The sequence below is a fragment of the Penicillium cosmopolitanum genome (assembly GCF_028827165.1).
Source record: "Penicillium cosmopolitanum strain IBT 29677 chromosome Unknown utg000008l:1.0-4398992.0:1.0-4402845.0, whole genome shotgun sequence".
NCBI lineage: Eukaryota > Fungi > Ascomycota > Eurotiomycetes > Eurotiales > Aspergillaceae > Penicillium > Penicillium cosmopolitanum.
This window is the reverse complement of record NW_026622678.1, coordinates 14,409-34,309: the sequence shown is the minus strand read 5'-3', so window position 1 is coordinate 34,309 and position 19,901 is coordinate 14,409. Positions and strand designations below refer to the sequence as shown.

General features: G+C 48.1%; 6 protein-coding genes across 6 annotated transcripts; 4 read left to right on the top strand and 2 right to left on the bottom strand.

Annotated features, from left to right (window-relative positions):
- Positions 1 to 609: 609 nt before the first annotated feature.
- N7509_006548 (uncharacterized protein) lies at positions 610 to 2,759 on the top strand (the record flags this gene model as incomplete). The annotated part of the gene is made up of 10 exons (XM_056631185.1): positions 610 to 724; positions 814 to 916; positions 982 to 1,188; positions 1,243 to 1,340; positions 1,394 to 1,807; positions 1,864 to 1,898; positions 1,955 to 2,248; positions 2,317 to 2,415; positions 2,470 to 2,571; positions 2,604 to 2,759. The coding sequence occupies 10 exons, from the start codon at positions 610 to 612 to the stop codon at positions 2,757 to 2,759; spliced, it is 1,623 nt and encodes a 540-aa protein (XP_056486736.1).
- Positions 2,760 to 4,135: 1,376 nt separating this feature from the next.
- On the top strand, positions 4,136 to 4,455 carry N7509_006547 (uncharacterized protein; the record flags this gene model as incomplete). The annotated part of the gene is made up of 2 exons (XM_056631184.1): positions 4,136 to 4,230; positions 4,308 to 4,455. The coding sequence occupies 2 exons, from the start codon at positions 4,136 to 4,138 to the stop codon at positions 4,453 to 4,455; spliced, it is 243 nt and encodes an 80-aa protein (XP_056486735.1).
- A 2,500-nt stretch (positions 4,456 to 6,955) lies between these two features.
- Positions 6,956 to 8,784, bottom strand: N7509_006546 (sugar porter family MFS transporter; the record flags this gene model as incomplete). Its single annotated transcript, XM_056631183.1, has 4 exons — positions 6,956 to 7,258; positions 7,306 to 8,230; positions 8,288 to 8,617; positions 8,669 to 8,784. The coding sequence occupies 4 exons, from the start codon at positions 8,782 to 8,784 to the stop codon at positions 6,956 to 6,958; spliced, it is 1,674 nt and encodes a 557-aa protein (XP_056486734.1).
- A 708-nt stretch (positions 8,785 to 9,492) lies between these two features.
- N7509_006545 (DUF1593 domain-containing protein) lies at positions 9,493 to 10,971 on the bottom strand (the record flags this gene model as incomplete). Its single annotated transcript, XM_056631182.1, has 1 exon — positions 9,493 to 10,971. One exon carries the CDS (start codon positions 10,969 to 10,971, stop codon positions 9,493 to 9,495), a length of 1,479 nt encoding a protein of 492 aa, XP_056486733.1.
- Positions 10,972 to 14,576: 3,605 nt separating this feature from the next.
- On the top strand, positions 14,577 to 15,282 carry N7509_006544 (ankyrin repeat domain-containing protein; the record flags this gene model as incomplete). The annotated part of the gene is made up of 2 exons (XM_056631181.1): positions 14,577 to 14,630; positions 14,707 to 15,282. The coding sequence occupies 2 exons, from the start codon at positions 14,577 to 14,579 to the stop codon at positions 15,280 to 15,282; spliced, it is 630 nt and encodes a 209-aa protein (XP_056486732.1).
- Positions 15,283 to 15,796: 514 nt separating this feature from the next.
- Positions 15,797 to 18,285, top strand: N7509_006543 (uncharacterized protein; the record flags this gene model as incomplete). The annotated part of the gene is made up of 3 exons (XM_056631180.1): positions 15,797 to 17,010; positions 17,063 to 18,238; positions 18,279 to 18,285. The coding sequence occupies 3 exons, from the start codon at positions 15,797 to 15,799 to the stop codon at positions 18,283 to 18,285; spliced, it is 2,397 nt and encodes a 798-aa protein (XP_056486731.1).
- Positions 18,286 to 19,901: the final 1,616 nt, after the last annotated feature.

The window sequence follows — 19,901 nt, the reverse complement described above, 5'->3', positions numbered from 1 at the left end:
TAAAATTTTTCTGGAATCTCTTTTTTTAAATGGAATTTCTAGTTAATGTTAGCTTTGCGATTTGACTTTTAGATAGTATTAACTTGTCATCCGACCTTCATCATTTTAGTTACGGTACTTATCCCTTGGGCTAGCGAAAACTATTTTCTAGATTCAGTCCGCAAAATTAGGCACAAACAGTTTTCAGCTATTTACACATTCAGCCTCAATACACTACGAGTCACCTGAGAAGCCCCTGTAGCAGGTCCAAGATCCTGTCCAACCCATGGCTGCTCATGTTTGCGGTCGATTTGTACTAGTCACACGCCCATGGCGTCCAATCGGGCGACGGGACCACCCCCCGTAATATTATCCACGTTCCAAAGCGTTGCCAGATTAGCCAGCCGCTAGGCCGTAATGGCTACCCGAAAGTCAAGCTTTTACCATTAGGCTATCTAGGAAGCTATTTAGGCAGATTGGATTTTGAAACGTGTCTGACTGGTGCTTTCTGTGTCGCTTCCCCCAATCAGGGTAAATGAGGGGCAAACAACACGGAAATCAGTTTGAGTCTATAAATGCAACGGCCGCCTAGCTCAAGATGTATCCGCCCAAACCGTCCGTCAGTTCAAAATGGTCGCAGCAACTGCTTCAGGAGATAAAGTTCTCTCCGAAGACGCGCCCAGCTCGCTGGGCCGTCTGGAGTTAAAGGTCTGCTTTCGAATCTTAAAATTTTCGCCATCGCTGTGTTCGCCTCCCTTGGCGGTTTTGTCTATGGCTGTAAGTTCTGTTTTGATCTATTCGACTGTCATTTTCTGTACTAATCGAAAACCAAAGACAATCAAGGAATGTTTGGCCAAATCTTGAACATGGCTTCCTTCTCTGAGACAGTGCATCCTAATTCCATTTCCAACACGACAACGAGAGGGCTTTTGACGGCGTACATATACACTACCCACGGATTCTGTGTCATAATCGCAATTCAGTTGACTGACAAGTGAATAGTATTCTTGAACTTGGTGCTTGGGTCGGCGTTCTCATCAACGGTATTCTCGCTGATCGGCTTGGACGTAAGTTGGCGACTGTTAGCGGTGTCGTCGTCTTCCTCCTCGGCGTTATCGTTCAAGCCTGTGCTACAGGTCCGTCGTATATCTTCGGTGGTCGCTTTGTGACTGGTATGGGTGTCGGCACCCTGTCTATGATTGTGCCTCTGTAAGGCTCGACCGTTGCTAAGTACTTCCAATACTCCGCTAATTTCTCTTTTAGGTACAACGCGGAACTGGCCCCTGCGGAACTAAGAGGATCTCTGGTATCGCTTCAACAACTGGCGATAACTTTCGGGATCATGGTCTCATACTGGATCGGTAAGCCAGCTACGAAACACAAATTTTCAAGCTGGTCGCTCATATCTTTCAAGGATACGGAACAAACTACATTGGCGGCACCGGCGCAGGCCAGTCCAAAGCCGCTTGGCTACTTCCAATTTGCATTCAGATCCTTCCCGCGCTCGGACTTGGTATTGGTATTTTGTTCATGCCTCCCAGTCCCCGATGGCTCATGACAGAGGGACGAGAGGAGGAAAGTCTGGCTGTTATTTCCCAGATTCGACGTTTGCCTACCGACAATGATCTTGTCCAATTCGAATACCTGGAGGTGAAGGCACAGCATCGCTTTGAGATCGAAACCTCGAAGGCTCGCTTTCCTCAATACCACGAGCCTGGTTTCATGAACCAAATTAAACTGGGATATCATCAATATCTCAGTCTTCTGACGAATAGGTCCCTCTTGAAGAGAGTCGTCGTTGCAGTCTTCATTATGGTTTTCCAGCAATGTACGTGGTCAATCTGACATCCCTGGACTCAGTGGCTAATCTTATTCTTCTCACAGGGACTGGAGTCAACGCAATCCTCTACTATGCGGCTGTATTTTCCTCCTTTCCCGTGACAGGACTGGCATGGACTGTGCTAACTTTTTGTAGTTCATCTTCAAGGATCTTGGTCTCACGGGAAACACCACATCGCTGCTTGCTAGTGGTGTCGGCGGTATTCTCATGTTTCTAGCTACCATCCCTGCTGTTTTGTATATTGATCAGTTTGGGCGCAAGCCTGTACTCATTGCCGGTGCTGTTGGGATGGGTATTTGTCACATCATCGTGGCCGGTCTTATGGGAACATACGCCAAAGAATGGGCAGTTGGTAGATCTGGGGCTGCTGGCTGGGCCGCCGTCGTTTTTGTTTGGCTTTATGAGGTCAACTTTGGCTACTCCTGGGGCGTAAGTCAATTCCTAGACACACGTTCCTTGGAGAAAGAAATATATACTGACGCCTATCATTACACTAGCCCGGGGCTTGGGTCGTTGTTGCGGAGGTCTTCCCACTGGGAGTGCGTGCAAAGGGTATTTCCATTGGCGCTTCTTCCAACTGGCTCAATAACTTCGCTGTAAGAAATTTTCCATATCTTCTTTTCCTATTTTTAAGTGCTAAAAACGACCAGATCGGCCAAGCCACCCCCGAAATGATAGCAGCCATGGGCTACGGTACCTTCATCTTCTTCGGCCTGATCTGCTTCATCGGCGCACTGTTTGTTTACTTTTTTGTCCCCAGACCAAGAATCTCACCCTTGAGGAGATGGACGAAGTCTTCGGTGATGAGGCTGGAAACGCCATTGAGGACCGCAACCGTCTGCTCCAAATCTACACCGAACTGGGTTTGGCTGGCAGCGGTGAGCCTGTTGCCGAGAAAAAGCCTGAGACTACTAGTGAAAATGTTGAGGTTGAGACATGAAAATTGATGAACCCGGCGTCTACCTTGGCTTCATTCCAATTACATACTGCGTATGAGTCCATTAGAAAATATTTCATGACAATCGAATATAACGAATTTCACAAGCGTTCCTCCACCCCATCAAGATTATTACTATTTTTTAAAAGCTTTCAGACCACCACCATAGTGTAAGTCTATGTTTAATTTGATCTATCTCTATACAAACATTGGCCCAATAGCCTCGAATTCTTCACTTACTACATACATATCGACACCTGGAGGGGTGATCATCAGTCTCCGTAGGCTTAGAAATAGGCGACCCGGGTACCATCGCACCACCTTCTGCTGCATATAAAACACCAATACCTAGTTCATAAGCCTCACCCACCGATATGCCTTGATCTCTCTCTACCTGTCGCTTCCGTGGACTCTTTTTTATTATATAGTTTTCAGCGCGCAAACGCTGGTTTTCCTCACGCAACATAATATTCTCTTTCAACGCAAACTCGAAGGATTTATATACCTCTATTACTGGACCTTTTTAGTATCCCGGAGAGCTTAAACTTGCTGATTGAAACCGAAATACAAGCTTGGTGGAAGCTTTATTATCGGGTTTAAGATACCACTGTGGATCCTGTAAGACCGCTCATTCATCGTCCGCCCATTCACATATTGTATTTGTATTCTACTTCGGATTAACTTGGAAGTCCGGTATTGTAACACATTTGATGATTACCTCTGAGGGTCCCTCATGAGATCTTCGCATTAACAATCAGCTCAGCTTCAATTTAATATGTCGAGTACTAGTCAATACGCCGGAATTCTAGGTTGACATCCAGTGGAAATGTTTCCTAAGACGCAATATGAAGGAGCAAACGTGCCGGCTTTCGGTGTAAGTCTTCTGTGGGAAAGGAGCAACACTGCAGAAAGTACCAGCTCTCCGAAGAAGAGAGGTTCGACTGTGCACAGGCCCCTAACGAATTTCTAAAAAAGACTCGCTAAGAGGGGTGACCCTACCGCTATCACATTTTAGCGGCACCACTATTGTTTATATAATCCGATCCTATTCGAAATATTTCGAAGCGGCTCCGGGGCTGACCCCGCGCTGGAGTCCGCTAGGCTTGAATAGGAAATGTGGATAATAATTCTGTACAAACTCCGTACCTAGAGTAAGTTACGTGCCAACATACTAGATGCACAACTCATCTGTGCACACAACTCACAGTACGGAGGGTTGTTCATTCCGTGCGACAAGGAACAAAGGCTGCTCAAGTTTGCTTGACTGTGTGAGAGTCCAGACTCCTTCCTACTTCGGAAATTTGCCCGCTTGACACGAGGCTCTGTTCGGAAATATCTCACTTTCCGGCACGGTGCCGCCGCTTGCCGAAACCTCGTACATGTATCTTCACTTGAGTGGCAACGAGGCTGTCTATGTTGGAGAGCGCCTATGTTCCCAGTCAGCCGCTACGGGTATCCTCATTTTGGCCCACAGGTAGCTTCTCTGGCGAGAGGGGTAAGCTAATACATACTGTGATTGGAGGTATCTCATGAACGTTAAGCTTCTTTTAGTAAGGTCGATCGCAGGGACCGCTTTCGCCAAAAGCCTCAAAAGCCTCCGTCTGTCGCCGAGGATAGAGACATTTCTGAACCAGCCACTGCTATTGCTGATGTTGATGACTGGACACGTACTTTATGTAGCAGCTCTATCCATTTGTGAATTGTCATTGATTCAATCAATGCCATGAACTAAGGCCTTTCAAGCTTTGAGAGGGGGGGGGGGTCAATATGTAACTTAAACACTTTGCGACATGAGGGGCCGCAGCCGCAACCTACAGATGGGCCACCGAGAGCCAACCGTTCCTACCCCTTCGGAACTCGCGCTTTTCCCAACGCCCCGCTTTCATTACGCTTAATCGAATTCGGTCGCGGCTAGAAGAAATTAGTCCAATCGCTGGCCAAAAAACCCCACATTTATGCACCTTGCCAAAGTTAGTGCTTACCTGTACATCTAAATCCTACGGCAGGGGGGTCAATCTACTTCTAATTAGCATCGGAGAAAACCTCTGCACCCGGTACTATTAGTAAGGCTCAAAAATAGTGCTATTTGTTTTATTTACCCCTATTCATCACGGTTGTTTATCACAATTGCTCTGTCTCTGGTTCCGGCACGATATTTCTTTACACCCACTATGTGTGAGGATGCTCAGATGCTCACAGAGATCAACGTACGGCGTAGCATACGAAGCAAAGGAAACAGTAGCTGTTCGACGAAAGTAATAGCTTGAGGAGAAGAAGAAGGAGGAAGCTGAGATAGAACTAAGTACATGTAGGCGTGGATGCCTAAGTGGATGCCATCTACGTCAGGCATCCGCGAATGGTAACAACCCCAGTTCGTTACACTATGCAGCCTTAAAGTCTCCAGCGACCACCTCTCTATACAGCTGGTTTCAAATTCTCCCCTTTTTATACACAACCGTAGTCTAGAAATGATTCCTTGACTACCGCTTTAGGTATGACAGAAGGACAACAATTCCCTTATGAGGCGGTGCCAGTTGAAGAACAAGAATCTAAAGCGGCTCATGCAGCTGTTGAGCATTCCGTGGTCGAAAATCATGAACAAAACAAAGCCCCGCCGCAGCCTCTGGATCTTTCTTGGCTAGAGAGAGTTTCGCGTCTGGCTTTTGATTTAATTATTGCCGTAATCGCGCTCCTCTTCACTGTTTTTGGGATCTGGGTCTTTCGAGCTGATGGAGATCCCGCGGGTCCAGGGTCAATAGGCGCTAAACTTTTCAGTGTCTCAATATTTCCGCAATTCGAATTCACCATTCTTTCTGTCTTCCGGCATGCTGAGTCCTCGCTAACTGCAAACTATCCTCTAAGGCACCTACTGTTTTCCCTGTCTTGTTTGCTGCCATCGCTGGCAGCAGCATGAAAAGCATCGCGGCCCGGCGCGTTCAGACTAGTCAGGGAGCTACTATTTTTAATCTTTTAACCTGTAATTTATATATATTATATATAAAATAATAATATTATCAGATAAAAAACTAAAAATACTTATATATAAGGCCTAAAAACAGCTCTGATACATACAGTATTTAAAGGCTTGGTATATTTAATCTGTTTACACTAAAATAGGGACCCAGTGGGTTCCCACATGGGTTTTGGGTTAAGGGTCTCAACCCAAAACCTATTAATAGGTTATAGAATTAGACCCAAAACCCATTTTGGGCTGGGTTGGGTTATGGTTGACATAGGTTCTGGCGATGTCTAGGTACGTTCTTTATGTGCCTAGGACCTCTAGAGCTTCGCAGGTAATTTATAATTACCGATCGAATCAGAAGATTATTATATGTAAAGGGCTATAGCGACAACTGTTTAATTAGGGCTAGGCCTATATGCTGTTTATAATAATCTTGAAGAAGAGTTATCTATGTGAGCTTCTACCTGGTTTTCTAGGAGGAAAAGGTCATGTGACATGACGTGATATATCCTCGGGCCTGGGCCCGTTACACTATTACAGTCATATATTGCCTCTGTAACGCTTAAATTAATGATCAGAAAAGTAATAGAGAGACAGACAAGCGTTTAAAATTCCTTAGATAAAATTCCCCACTATAAAGACCCATAGATAGGGGTTGGGCTGCCTTATATCCAAATAGAAGGGATGATTAATGGCTCCGAGGCTGTAGACTAGGTAAGTTGCATCTAGATTTTAGAAATTTGGAATTTAACTAATATCCTCCAGTCGCTGCTGGATCACCTTTTTCAGAACCAAGTGATAGAAACAGTACAATGAGTTGAGAGGTACTATTAAGACAAAATTTTCAGTGGGCTAATTGGTTCCAATAAACAAAGATAATACAAATAAACTCAGAAGCATGGCTAAATTACCGATGATATGACGATCTGCATATTCTTCAGAACCCATCAACACCTCGTGTTTAATCGCAACAGCCCCTTCGGCCTAGCTAAATATCCCTGAATATTTACTCACTAGCCCATCTGGAAGTTTTGCAGTTGAAGGGTCATTCCAGCAGTCATCCTTGCTTTAAGCCGTGCCGTAATTCAGTATATCTTGATTTGATTTGTCCCAATAACTACTAGTACGATATGAGCAAAGCACGAAAGCTGCCAAGTCAACAGCTAAAATGCAGCTATTACCAGTACCAGAGTCACTGACCTCTGCTCCCTCGCCAATGCACAAAGAACAGCCCTAACTAGCCTTTCAAAGAACCACGCTCTTCCGCGTGAGTAATCATCTCTTTCTCGACCTCTAGCGCGGAATCGTGCGCTATCGCGACATCCCGACGTGCCTCATCTAGCATCATCATGTCCGTCTCTCCTGAGCGACTCTTGAAAACACGATCCATCTCCTCCAATGTCGCACCCTTGGTCTCTGGAAGAAAGAAATAGATCCAGACAATGCTAGCAGCAAGGAAGACGGCAAAAAAAATATATGTGCCCCACTTCCAAGTCTGGAACATAGGTGGAACGAAGAAAGCGACAGCGAAGTTGTTGACCTAAATCTGATTTAGTACTGCTTGTGAACTCCGGTGGATGCACTTACCCAATTGCTTGAAGCACCGAAAGATGAGCCCTTGGAACGAACAGAGAGCGGGAATATCTCTGCTACCAGTGTCCATGATACTGGACCCCATGTAGCACCAAAAGCGCCCACATAGATCCAGATAAAAGCCACTGCAGCCCAACCGGCATTTGAATGATTTTCGAAGTCGTTTCCAAATTTAGCGACGATAATGCCTACCAAGACCATCGAAATCCACATGACGGCCGAACCGGCATAAAGCATGGGCTTTCGCCCAACTCTATCGATGAGAGGCATGGCTGGGAGAGTGCACACAAAGAATACTACTCCGGTGACTCCAGTAGCGAGCAGGGCTTGAGTACCTCCAGTCAGACCCAAGCTCTGGAAAACAGTGCTGGCGTAGTAGATGATTGCATCAATACCACTCCATTGCTGAAAGAACATAACGAGCCATGCGATGGCGACCCGCTTGAAGTTGTCCCAGGTCCGGAAGATTCGATAATACTGGGCAAACTCGCGAACCAATACACTTCCTTGTTCCTTGGCAGCCAGGTTTGGGAATGTCTTTGCAAAGGACCGCTTCTCGAAGAGACTCTCTGCCTCGATCTCCTTAAGCTCAGCCTGGATCAGCTCGTGATCCTCAGGTAGTTTACGCAGGTAGGACAGGGTAGCAAGCGCCTCCTGGACTCTACCCTTTTTGACAAGCCAGCGAGGAGAAAATGGCAGCCACCAAATTCCACATGCGAGAAGCAGGGCTGGAATGCCTTGGATGATGGAGGGAAGGCGCCAGGCCATGTCGGTTTGTGTTTCTCCAATTCCACCAATATTGTTGCTTCCGTATCCTATCCAGAAGGACAGCATGATGCCGAAAATGGTAGCAAATTGGTAGAATGATACCAAGAATCCACGAAGCTCGGGTGATGATAACTCGGCATTATAGAGGGGACTTTCGCACCGGAAAATTAGTTGATGAGACTAGAAAATGAGTCAAGGTTGAACTCACCCAACGCCACTGAAAGTACCAACTCCAAGACCAGTAAAGAACCTGCCAGCGTATAACAAACCTGGCTCGTGGTAGCTGGCTCCACAATAGAGATAGCTCCCAAGGACAACCCAACAACAGGCCGAAAACATGGTATACTTCCGGGAGAATATCTCACCCAGAATTCCTGCAGAGAGAGATCCTAAAATACCACCCAATTGCAGAATCGATGTGAGCCAGCCGGTCGCGCTAGAGGATGCAACGACAGTAGGAAAGTTGTCTGTGAAGCGAGTCATAACAAGAGATTGGCCCAGTACTCCTTGTTGATATCCATACTCAAATCCGCCAACCCTATATAACGTGTTAAAAGAGTTCTATCAGATAAGAGTATCTGAGACATACGAGGCGAAGAGAGCAATGACCATCAGTTTGGGATTGTGTAATAGCGATGACCAGCGGTTCTTCATCGCCGCCTGAGTGCGGGAATCCCTATTTGACTCGTCTGCAATTTCAGCCATATTGAATCCCAAGACTGAGTCAAACAGGCCAGAATTGTAGTTTTGACGGCGGAAAGGGGTTTATCTCGATTGAAACCGGAGATGCCACAATATAACCTAGAAATCAGAAGCTCTCGAGTGAGCACAGTGGATCTAGCTCAACATCATATCTTTATAAACCACTTTTCTAGAATCAGACCATCGAGGCAATATAAGCCGTGGTTACATTACCCCCCCTTGGAACCTGCTTGCTTTTGGAAGTTGGTGCCACTCGGGGAATACTGCGGGGTTTGCGGGGAACTCTGGGGAACCCTTCAAATGGCCACTTTGTGGACTTTGATTCCCACGCTAAAGCCAACTAAAGTAGTGCGGGCCAGTTCGAGTAGTGCGAGGCGCTTTGAATTGCCGAGAGATTCTACCCTGAACTAATTTGTTAATATTAACCACCCTCCGCCCGCTTCTGTATGCTGCCCTAAGCGCTTTGATTCCTAACTGTTTACCAAGCTACAGGAAATCCATGTGAGCTCAGAAGGAAACTAACAATCCTAATGATGAGTTATATTGAGGTAATAGCTTTCTAGTTTGCAGCCAAAGCTAACTTAATGAGAAAAAGTGACCAAGGCTTGAAACCTAAGCCCATGCCCGTCAAATTCTAGTTGGTTTTTTTTATTAACTAATGCCTCACTGAACTACGTGCTTACTCCGATTTAGCAATTGACCTAGGCCATGTTAAATGACTTCAACAAAAACACGGTCATAGCGGGTCAAAGGAAAATGCCCATCGTCGGTTCCCTCCAGAATGATCGAAATGGTCTGACCGCGTTTTGCATCAGCTGGAATCTTCACAATCGCCCGGTTCTTTCCCTGAGCAGCCACAGACACGGTGCCAGGGTATGTGCCTTCCTCCAAATATTGCCACCAAGAAGTGTTCACGTTGTCATTATCTGGATCGGAAACTGCACCGGCCAGTGTGACCGTATCACCAGGAAGTCCCTTAACTGTTCCATCATTTAGAATCTTAACAGCGGGCGCATGGTTTCCGTTGCGGTACTTCGGTGTCACTGTCCACTGCATGCGGGCCGCAAAGTCGTTCTGAACTGGCGCTATCCAACGGCTTATGGTGTACAAGTCTACTTCGCTGCCATTTTGCCCGACCTCGCTTTGAACCATCACCCACAGATCCGGAGAAGTAGAGTTCTGTTTTGCTCGACCGCCCCAGCCACCGAGATTCGGGTTAGCTGGGTCCTGAATGCCGGTGGTCAAGAGGGGGTTAAAGGCCACATTATCGCCCTCGGAAAGGAAGTCGTACGGATAAAGTGGCTTGCACCAGCTAGCGGCCGCTTTTGTTTTATTGCCGTAAACATCCTCCGGATCACCTGGCATGGACTGACCGTCGAGCCAGGCGCGATAGAGCTTTCCATACGGCCCCATTTCGATATTTGGCCTGATCCATTTGCCAGTGAAATACAAGTTATCGTCGGGTAGCCCGCGAACGTTGCCTTGGCCTTTGTTGCAATTGTATGCCCAGAGGGCGTAGCCAGTTGACAGCTCCTCGACGCGGATTTGGGGCCAGTTAGGGGCGATATAATCAGCGTAGGTATCATCCTGGAAGCCACTGGCCATGATGACGGCCTTGCGGGAGATTCTATCTTTGGTCTGTGCCCAGTTGCGTGACTTAGAATATTGGTCCTCGATTGACTTGAGGGCACGGGCAATAGTGTTGGTGCCACCCCAGACCTGCAAGTAAAGCTTTCGTGGATCATCGTCAAGCAACAGCTCTTTGATGAGATCGGAGCCAGCGGTGTCTTTATTCATCTCACCCTCAAAGTCAATGTTGCCAATTCTGACCGTAGAAAGTAGCTCCTTTGGGGTTGGGTAGGATGGATCATGGCGACGAAGGTTAGGGTAAACCTTTGCATAAGCCTTCAGTACTTTGTCCTGAATGGTTCGGGTTCCAGTCCAGCGCAGTGACGTGCCGTTGCCGTTGCCGGCCCAGTGCCATACGCTAGAACTATAGATGATGCCTTGCGTATCGAGATCATTTGTGTAAAGTAAGTATCGAATGAGCGAGGCGAGGTCGTCCTGCTCCATGTCGGTTGTGACAACGGTGCGCAATTTCGTCGGTTTGCTGGCAACATGTCCAAACACAGCAGGTACCGCAGTGGCTATCAGGCCAAGTGTAAGAAAAAGGCGGACAATGGACCACATTCTGGGCGATGCAGCTTGTTCACCGGGTTGTTCAAGCGAAATAATTGATTTCTCGACCAGACATCAAGTTTGAGCCTGTTTAAGTAGTTCACGTAAACCCTTTAAGTTGGCCTTGCGGAGGTATTGTGGGGACCCCACACTTTGGGAAGGGTGTTGCTCCGCATTCTGTTCCGCAAAAAGGTAAATTAGCCACTGGCACTCATTTGCTCATAAACTGCCTTTGGATATATGCAAACGAATGCGACAAATCTGGAATGCACTTCAAGTCACATCGATGAGTCCATTATCAGCGGTTGCACTTGCCTCAAATGGATCGTTTTCTGTGAAATTCTGGATATGGCATGGCTTGATCGCTTGTACATTCTGCCTTTGCTAGGTCAGTAGTACTGTAGCGTTTCCCATGCCGGCTAGTCTCAAATTATCTATGAGCTTCTTGGCGTATGTCTTCTATCCGAGCTGTATATAATCCATACGTATATAAACATTCTTATTAACTGAAGGGTTCTGATAAAGAATATTGATTTTCCAAATAGGACTCATAAGTATAGCTAAAATCTGATAATACGAAGACCTATATATGTATAAATTTCTGACGCCTTACCTCTTTTGGCTGGATAAAATCGATTAATAATCGATTAATCAGCTATGTTTTTTACACCTGTTTTGTCGACCTTCAAATCTTTCATCTAATCCTAGATCACTACGGCGTATCCTAGTGAAATATAAATATAAATATAAACAAGAAGGGTGTTAATCCATAGATTAGAAGTAAAAACCTATAAGATTAATAAATTGGTGGTTTGCGACCGCGATCAAAAGTTTTGTTGAATTTCGTGATGTAAATTTACAGAAATATATCTTTAAGCCACCGTAACAGCAATGTATAATTATTAAGATCATCTGATTTTCTTCAAATTATCTGAAATAGACATTTTATTGGGATTTTTCTGGATCATTAAATTCACTAGAAATGATTTGATTTTTCACTCCAATTACCATAGAATACGACTGAATTTCCGACGAGAGTTATGCACTTACAAAGAAGTCACTTGAGGTCACGTTTCGCACCTCAGGGTCACCTCAGGGTTACCCTCATGAGGTGAGGTGCTCGACCTACCGCACCTGAGGGTTGGAATCTTGGAACCTGAACCGCCCAAATGGAGGTGCAGGTGCAGGGTCGGTAGGGTTACCTGAGGTGCAGTGCCAGGTCTAGATATGTCAAACGCCAATGTTTTTAGGACAGTCCAATCTTCGTTCTCACATACTCTGTATCTTCCCAAATTTGGAAATTTCACGGGCCGTGCGAGATTACGGAAGGGATTCGGTGCGGTTATCAGAGGATAGGTGTCTGGGCGCGGAGTTGGGATCTGCATCTGCGTCCACGAAGAAGGGGGGGCACGAATGCCTTGGCGGAGAGGAGAGGGGTGGAGAATGTATCGTCTGCTCGGGCGACGCCGTCGCCGTCTCCTGCTTCTGGGGGCTCGCATTCGTCCGTGCTTAGGAGATACGGCGAGGATTCGGAAACAGGGAGGACAGCCTACTGTAAACCGCGGGTCGTCGAGAATGTCCCATTCATCCTGAGACCCTGGGTCGAGGAGAGCTCGTTAAGGAGAGTAAATACTAAAAGCGCTCCATCATCACGTGAGAGGCTGAGTCGCAATTCCCACCCTTTTAAAGGTCAACGTCATTTCTCCCTATCCCAAGGGACCTAGTGCAGTCAGGCTGACTGCACGGCGGTGAGTTATTCTTAAGTATAGGCAGAATTCGCCCCACCACTAGGACATCGCCAGAACCCATGTCAACCATGACCCAACCCAACCCAACCCGACCCAAAATGGGTTTTGGGTCCTATCCAAGGGACCTGGTGCAGTCTACTAGACTGTACAGCAGTAAGAAACTCTTAAGTATAGGTAGTATTCGCCCCACTAAGTAGACTGCAACAAAATTTTTCTCGAGTAGACTGCAAGCAATTTCCTTTGTACGATTAATCTTAGATTTTCACAAGTTCTAAGTTTATATATAATCTATTACTAACCTAATTTATAGTCTCTATAGTCTTCTATAGCAGTCGTACGAGTTAATCCTAATTTGTCTAAAACTCTGTAATATTTTTGTTAGGTACGACCAGAAAGGCAACGTGCCTCTGCCTCAAAAGTGTCATTACTCCCTCCGAACGATTAGACACGCCTTTCGCTTTCCGGATCAGCTAAACTGTGGCAAAATTCCAGTTAACTTCAAAAGATCGGATATACAATGTTTGAATGATACTATCTTAATCATACGATCTTCAGATGTTGCCTATGAAATCGCTTCTACGGCATCAGTAAAGTTGCCCGCTGCGAAGACAACCTGGCCACAAATGTAGTTTCGTATATGAATAGGTGCTGGTTCGTGAAATCATATAGGGTTTTATCAAGGGGGCGCAAGTCGGTACGGCGTTAGCCGGTATCATTATTAAAATAAGTGTAAGTTATTCCTGAAGACAGAATATACCAAAGAGAAGTCCGGGAATATCATTTTGTTGTCAACCTCTATCACGAAAGGCTCACGAAGATCAATAAAGCATCAAGAGTCTGTGAGTACAGTAAGTAAGCTAAGGTAAGTTGCTGTTTATACTATCAAGAACTGAGTAAGCCCGATACTGTTAATGTGACAGGAGTGGTAGAGGCAGGTTCAACTCGCCAGGTTGTCAAAGCTATCTCTAACTTAATTATTTCATTTGTTTGCGTTACATAGAAGCTTCTAGTTGCTGATGGATCTCCAATACAGTAACAAAACCAAAGTATCGTACTTTTAATCTGAGTATAATATATATGGAGAGTCCGGGAACCGCTTTCGTTGACTGAATATCCGCAGGGTATCTACTATAGGAAATTGAATTAGGGCTGTACGCACCGATTCAAACTTATCGAATATAATCCTTTTTGTTGAAAAGCAAAAAGAAAAAAGAACTACAAAGGAGCGTAGGTCAGGTGGATGACCTCAGGGTTGCTGACTGATTCTGGGCTCTACTTGATTCGACGCTGGAAGATTAGTGTGCAGCTGTCGAAGACAAGTGCAACCGGTGCTCTGCTTTTCCTCTGTATTAGAGGTGTTAAGGCTTGTCTGTCAGATGTTAATCCGATCAGATGTTGTGTAAGCTAAACAGTTAAAAGGCAAGTCGGCAAGAGTCACTCTGGAAGCCTTGGGCTGTTTCCTTGTCGTGCTTAATCTGTACTTTGTACAGCAACTTTCCTCTGGCAGAGCGGTATAAAGACTGTGAGAGACCGTAAAAGACCGTTTTGGCCAGTCCTATCCCAAAAGGGTTGGTGCAGTCAGGCTGACTGTACGGCGGTAAGTTATTCTTAAGTATGGGCAGAATTCGCCCTACTACCCTGACTGCAAGTGATTTTTCCTACCCTGACTGTAAGTAATTTCCTTCGTACGATTAACCTTAGATTTTTAGAAGTTCTAAGTTTATCTATAATCTATACGCAGTTTGATTTTTAGTAACTACCGTCCTCTGTAGTAATCGTACGACTCAACCCTAAATAGCTTAAAACCCTTAAAATCTTTTGATAGAGTACTGTTACGGACCTAGCAACATAAGGGGCCGCAACTTACTGATGGGCCACCGAGAGCCAACCAACCCGCAGGGGCCAGGCACAACCCCGAGTCACGTGCGCGACCAGGCAGAAAGGCAGACAAAGGAAGCGGAAAACAGCCTCCTACTCACCGTCACGAACTATACTCGAGAAAGGAGCCGAGGTGAACACCCAAGGTGGAGTCTTTGGAAATGCTCTCTATGCTGCGTCTTGCGGAGGACATAATAAGATCGCACTGTTGCTGCTTGAGAAAGGGGCTGAGGTCAATGCCCAAGGTGGAGAGTATGGAAATTCTCTCCAGGCTGCGTCTGCCGAAGGACACGATAAGATGGTGCAGCTACTACTCGAGAAGGGAGCCGAGATCAATACCCAAGGTGGAGAATATGGAAACGCTCTCTATGCTGCATCTAAAGGAGGACATAGTAAGATCGCACTGTTCCTGCTTGAGAAAGGAGCTGAGGTCAATGCTCGAGGTGGATTCTATGGGAATGCTCTCCAGGCTGCGTCTTACAGAGGACACGACAAGATCGTGCAGTTACTGTTAGAGAACGGAGCTGAGGTCAACACCCAAGGTGGATTCTATGGAAATGCCCTCCAAGCTGCGTCTTATGAAGGCCATGATAAGATCGTGCAGTTACTGCTCGATAAAGGAGCTGAGGGTAATGCCCAAGGTGAAGCGTATGACATTGCTCTCCAAATTTCGTCTATGTATAGGAGAACAAGATAAAATTGCGGGAATTGTCTAGCACATCTGGTTTCTTTTTGATCCACATCCCTCCTTCCATCTTACAAAATTAAAGGTCCCATGACCTCTGGAATTAGTTGCTCAATGAATTGCTATCATGTACTTTTCGCTACGTTTCGCTGAACATGTATGCAGAAACAATTGTATGTTAATGAATGAAATTGATAATTCAATCATTACTAGCTGCTAGTTTCGTTTATTGACTTACCATTTCTGTCTTTCTATCGCACTGATGCTGGGGATTCATTCTTCCGACGCTGTGATAGGAAAATGTATTGTATGGTATTCGTATCGTCAGAATTGTGATCGCGATCTATTTTCGTAATATCAGTGGAGTAAATATCTCTTGGCAGTGGGGCCCGAGAAAAGAAAAGCAGCCATGAGGGTAGAAGCCGTTTTCGCTATCGACTGTACCAAATGAGATAGTAGCAGGACTCTGGAGCTTTACGGAGTGCCACGTGGCGACAATACCGATTTCCTGTACTGATTGAGAGTGATGGCGGGACGGGCCGCGATGCGAACCCCTGAGCCGCCCGACCGCGACGAACGCGAAGCTTCGCCACCGCGACTGGCAAGACCGAAACGCATCACCAGACCACCCCGAATCTATGCTCAAGAACAAGAAATCGACAATGAACAGAGGCAGACGCGACCTCAGCAAAAGAAGAGGACTGGACCCGAATCTCAGCCTGATAAGGCAGCTTCGGATGACTCCGCGACCGAGAGCGACAACCTCGATGTGAACGATTTGGTGAAAGAGATCGCCAAACTCAGGACAGAAATCAGACTACGAGACGAGTTGCACAAGGAAGAACTACAAAAAGCCAAAGCAGAGTTCGGTGCTGCCCTCGCCGGGGTCCAGCACGAGCTACAGAACCTGACAGACAGGACCCCGACATCGCAGTGCAACTCCGAAGCGTGCGCCCAGACGGGTCACGATGAAATCCTCCGAGAAATCCAATCCCTACGTGAAGAAATCAGCGCTCCCGCTTTCACAGGTTCCCCGTCCTATGCCGATGTCGCCCGCACTCCCCCGCTCAGCCACCCGAGTAATATACGGAGCCTCTCGACATCGAACACAACACCAACCACGTTCACCGACACACTCTATTGCACAATCGACACCTCCAGGATGGCAGAGAACGAAAACGAGAGGATGTCTGCGGGCTCTATCCGGGCGGCAGTCGAGACAGAGATCCGAGCGACGGCAGACCACACGCACTGGCGCTGTCGCGCCGTCACTGTGGACCCGAAGAACACGAACCGGATCAGAATAGCGTGCCGCGACGAAGCCGAGCACCAGCTGATCAAGAAAGTGGCGGAATCCCAAATCGGTGCGGGGGCACGGGTGCTTCGGGATGAGCTTTACCCTATCAAAGTTGACAGCGTTAACAAAGCCGCAGTTCTGGATGAAAAAGATGAGATCCGTGTCGGAGCAGCCGCCGCCTTCAGCGAGGAGAACGAAGCCACCGTTGCGAAAATCGCATGGCTTAGCAAGAGGGAGAGCGCAAAAGCATATGGGTCAATGGTCGTCTACCTCACTAAAGGTAGTGACGCACGGAGACTGCTAGCCGACGGGTTCTTCCATGCTGGGGGAGAATCCGGCGTAACCAGCACCTTCGAGCACCGACCACGACCGATGCAATGCTATAAGTGCCAGGAGATTGGCCACAAGGCTTTTCAGTGCAAGAATGCCCAGAGATGCGCAAAGTGCGCCGTAGAAGGCCATCGCCACAGTAGCTGCGACCAGACAGTTCCGAAGTGCGTTCCATGCGGGGGCCCTCACGAATCGTTCAGCAGAAACTGTCGGAAGCTCTATCCGCCACGCAATGAATAAAACGCTCCGAGTGATGCAACTGAATGTGAGGAAACAGGGTGAGGTGCATGAAAGCCTCATGAACGACCAAGATACCGCAAACGCAGTGGCACTAGCGATCCAGGAGCCCCAGGCGAGGAGGATTCAAGGCCGGCTCTTGACCACCCCGATGGGGCACCACAAGTGGACCAAGATGGTTCCCTCCACGTGGAGGGAAGGGAGATGGGCGATCCGAAGCATGCTGTGGGTCAACAAGGATGTGGAAGCGGAGCAAGTGCGGATTAATTCGCCGGACCTAACGGCGGCCGTCATTCAGCTTCCCGAGCGACGGATTTTTATCGCATCAGTTTATGTAGAGGGAGGGGATGCCTTTGCGTTGATCGACGCATGCGATCACCTCCGAAAAGCAATCGCAAAGGTACGGCGAGGCTCGGGGACGATGGTGGAGATCATGATCATGGGGGACTTTAACCGCCATGATCAACTGTGGGGAGGAGACGAGGTGTCCTCAGTCAGACAAGGCGAGGCGGATTCGATCATCGATCTCATGAATGAATTTGGACTCAGCAGCCTGCTCAAACGGGGCACCAAGACATGGCACGGCGGAGGATATTCGGGGGACTGCGAGTCGACGATCGACCTCGTTCTCGCCTCGGAAAACTTGACGGACTCGATGACCAAATGTGCGGTCCACGGAACGGGGCACGGTTCAGATCATGTTACCATTGAGACTGTTTTTGATGCGCCTTGGATAGCTCCAACGCAGACAGACAGACTGCTGCTCAAGAATGCACCGTGGAAAGAGATCAATGCCAGAATCGCGAGCACGCTAACTGCCACTCCGGTGGAAGGTTCCGTGCAGCAGAAGACCGATCGGCTGATGTACGCGGTGTCGGAAGCGGTTCGTGCGTTGACGCCGAAGGCCAAACCATCACCGCACGCAAAGCGGTGGTGGACGGCGGACCTGACACAACTTCGTCAGATATACACACATTGGAGAAACCACGCCCGCTCGGAACGACGAGCAGGACGAAAGGTGCCACAGCTGGATGACATGGCTGCAAGCGCCGCAAAGCAATACCACGACGCGATTCGGAAACAAAAGAAGAAACACTGGAACGAGTTTCTGGCTGACAACGACAATATCTGGAAAGCTGCCAAGTATCTGAAATCAGGGGAAGACGCAGCCTTCGGAAAGGTGCCGCAGCTCGTCAGAGCAGATGGAACGGTCACCACCGATCATGGGGAGCAGGCGGAAGAACTACTGACTAAATTCTTCCCACCGCTGCCGGACAGCATTGGCGACGAGGGAACTAGACCACAAAGAGCACCGGTGGAGATGCCGACCATTACCAGGGAAGAGGTGGAGCGGCAGTTGCTGGCAACGAAGTCATGGAAGGCGCCAGGTGAGGATGGCCTACCGGCCATAGTGTGGAAGATGACCTGGCCCACGGTCAAACACCGGGTCCTCGATCTTTTCCAGGCGTCATTGGAAGAAGGCACGCTGCCGAAACAGTGGCGACACGCAAAGATCATTCCGCTGAGGAAACCGAACAAGGAAGACTACACCATTGCCAAGGCATGGAGGCCGATCTCACTGCTCGCCACATTAGGCAAGATCCTGGAGTCAGTGGTGGCAGAAAGGATCTCGCACGCAGTGGAGAGCCACGGTCTGCTCCCAACCAGTCACTTCGGGGCCCGAAAGCAGCGGTCCGCGGAGCAGGCACTCCTACTCCTACAGGAGCAAATCTACGCAGCGTGGCGAGGACGACGGGTGCTGAGCCTGATCAGCTTTGATGTCAAGGGGGCCTACAATGGGGTCTGTAAGGAACGATTGATCCAGAGGATGAAGGCGCGAGGTATACCGGAATTTCTGCTTCGGTGGGTTGAGGCGTTCTGCTCGGGACGAACGGCGGCCATCCAGATCAATGGGCAGCTGTCCGAGGTTCAGGACCTGCCACAGCCTGGACTGCCTCAGGGCTCGCCCCTGTCTCCGATTCTCTTCCTCTTCTTCAACGCCGACCTCGTGCAGAGACCGATCGACGGCCAAGGAGGAGCACTTGCCTTCGTGGATGACTTCACCGCGTGGGTAACAGGGCCAACCGTACAGAGTAATCGGGAAGGTATCGCAACAATCATCAATAACGCGCTCGATTGGGAAAGGAGGAGCGGCGCAACCTTTGAAGCAGACAAAACAGCCATTATACATTTCGCACCCAAGGCTCGCAAAGTCGACCAAGAACCGTTTACTGTCAAGGGACAGACGGTCGTGCCTAAGAACAAGGTCAAAATCCTCGGGGTCCTGATGGACACGCGATTGAAGTACAAGGAACATATTGCCAGGGCAGCGTCTAAAGGTCTGGAGGCAGCGATGGAGCTTCGACGACTTCGAGGTCTCTCTCCAGCGACAGCGCGGCAGTTGTTCTCGTCGACAGTAGCTCCAGTGGTGGACTATGCCTCGAATGTCTGGATGCATGCCTTTAAGAATCAAAACATGGGACCGATCAACCGGGTGCAAAGGGTAGGAGCGCAAGCAATTGTGGGCACATTCCTCACCGTTGCGACCAGCGTAGCGGAGGCCGAGGCCCACATTGCCACGGCACAACACCGATTCTGGAGACGAGCCGTGAAGATGTGGACAGACCTCCACACGCTACCGGAAACCAACCCTCTCCGCAGAAACACAGATCGGATCAGGAAGTTCAGGAGATACCACCGCTCACCATTATACCAAGTAGCGGACGCGCTGAAAAACATCGATATGGAATCGCTGGAAACCATCAAC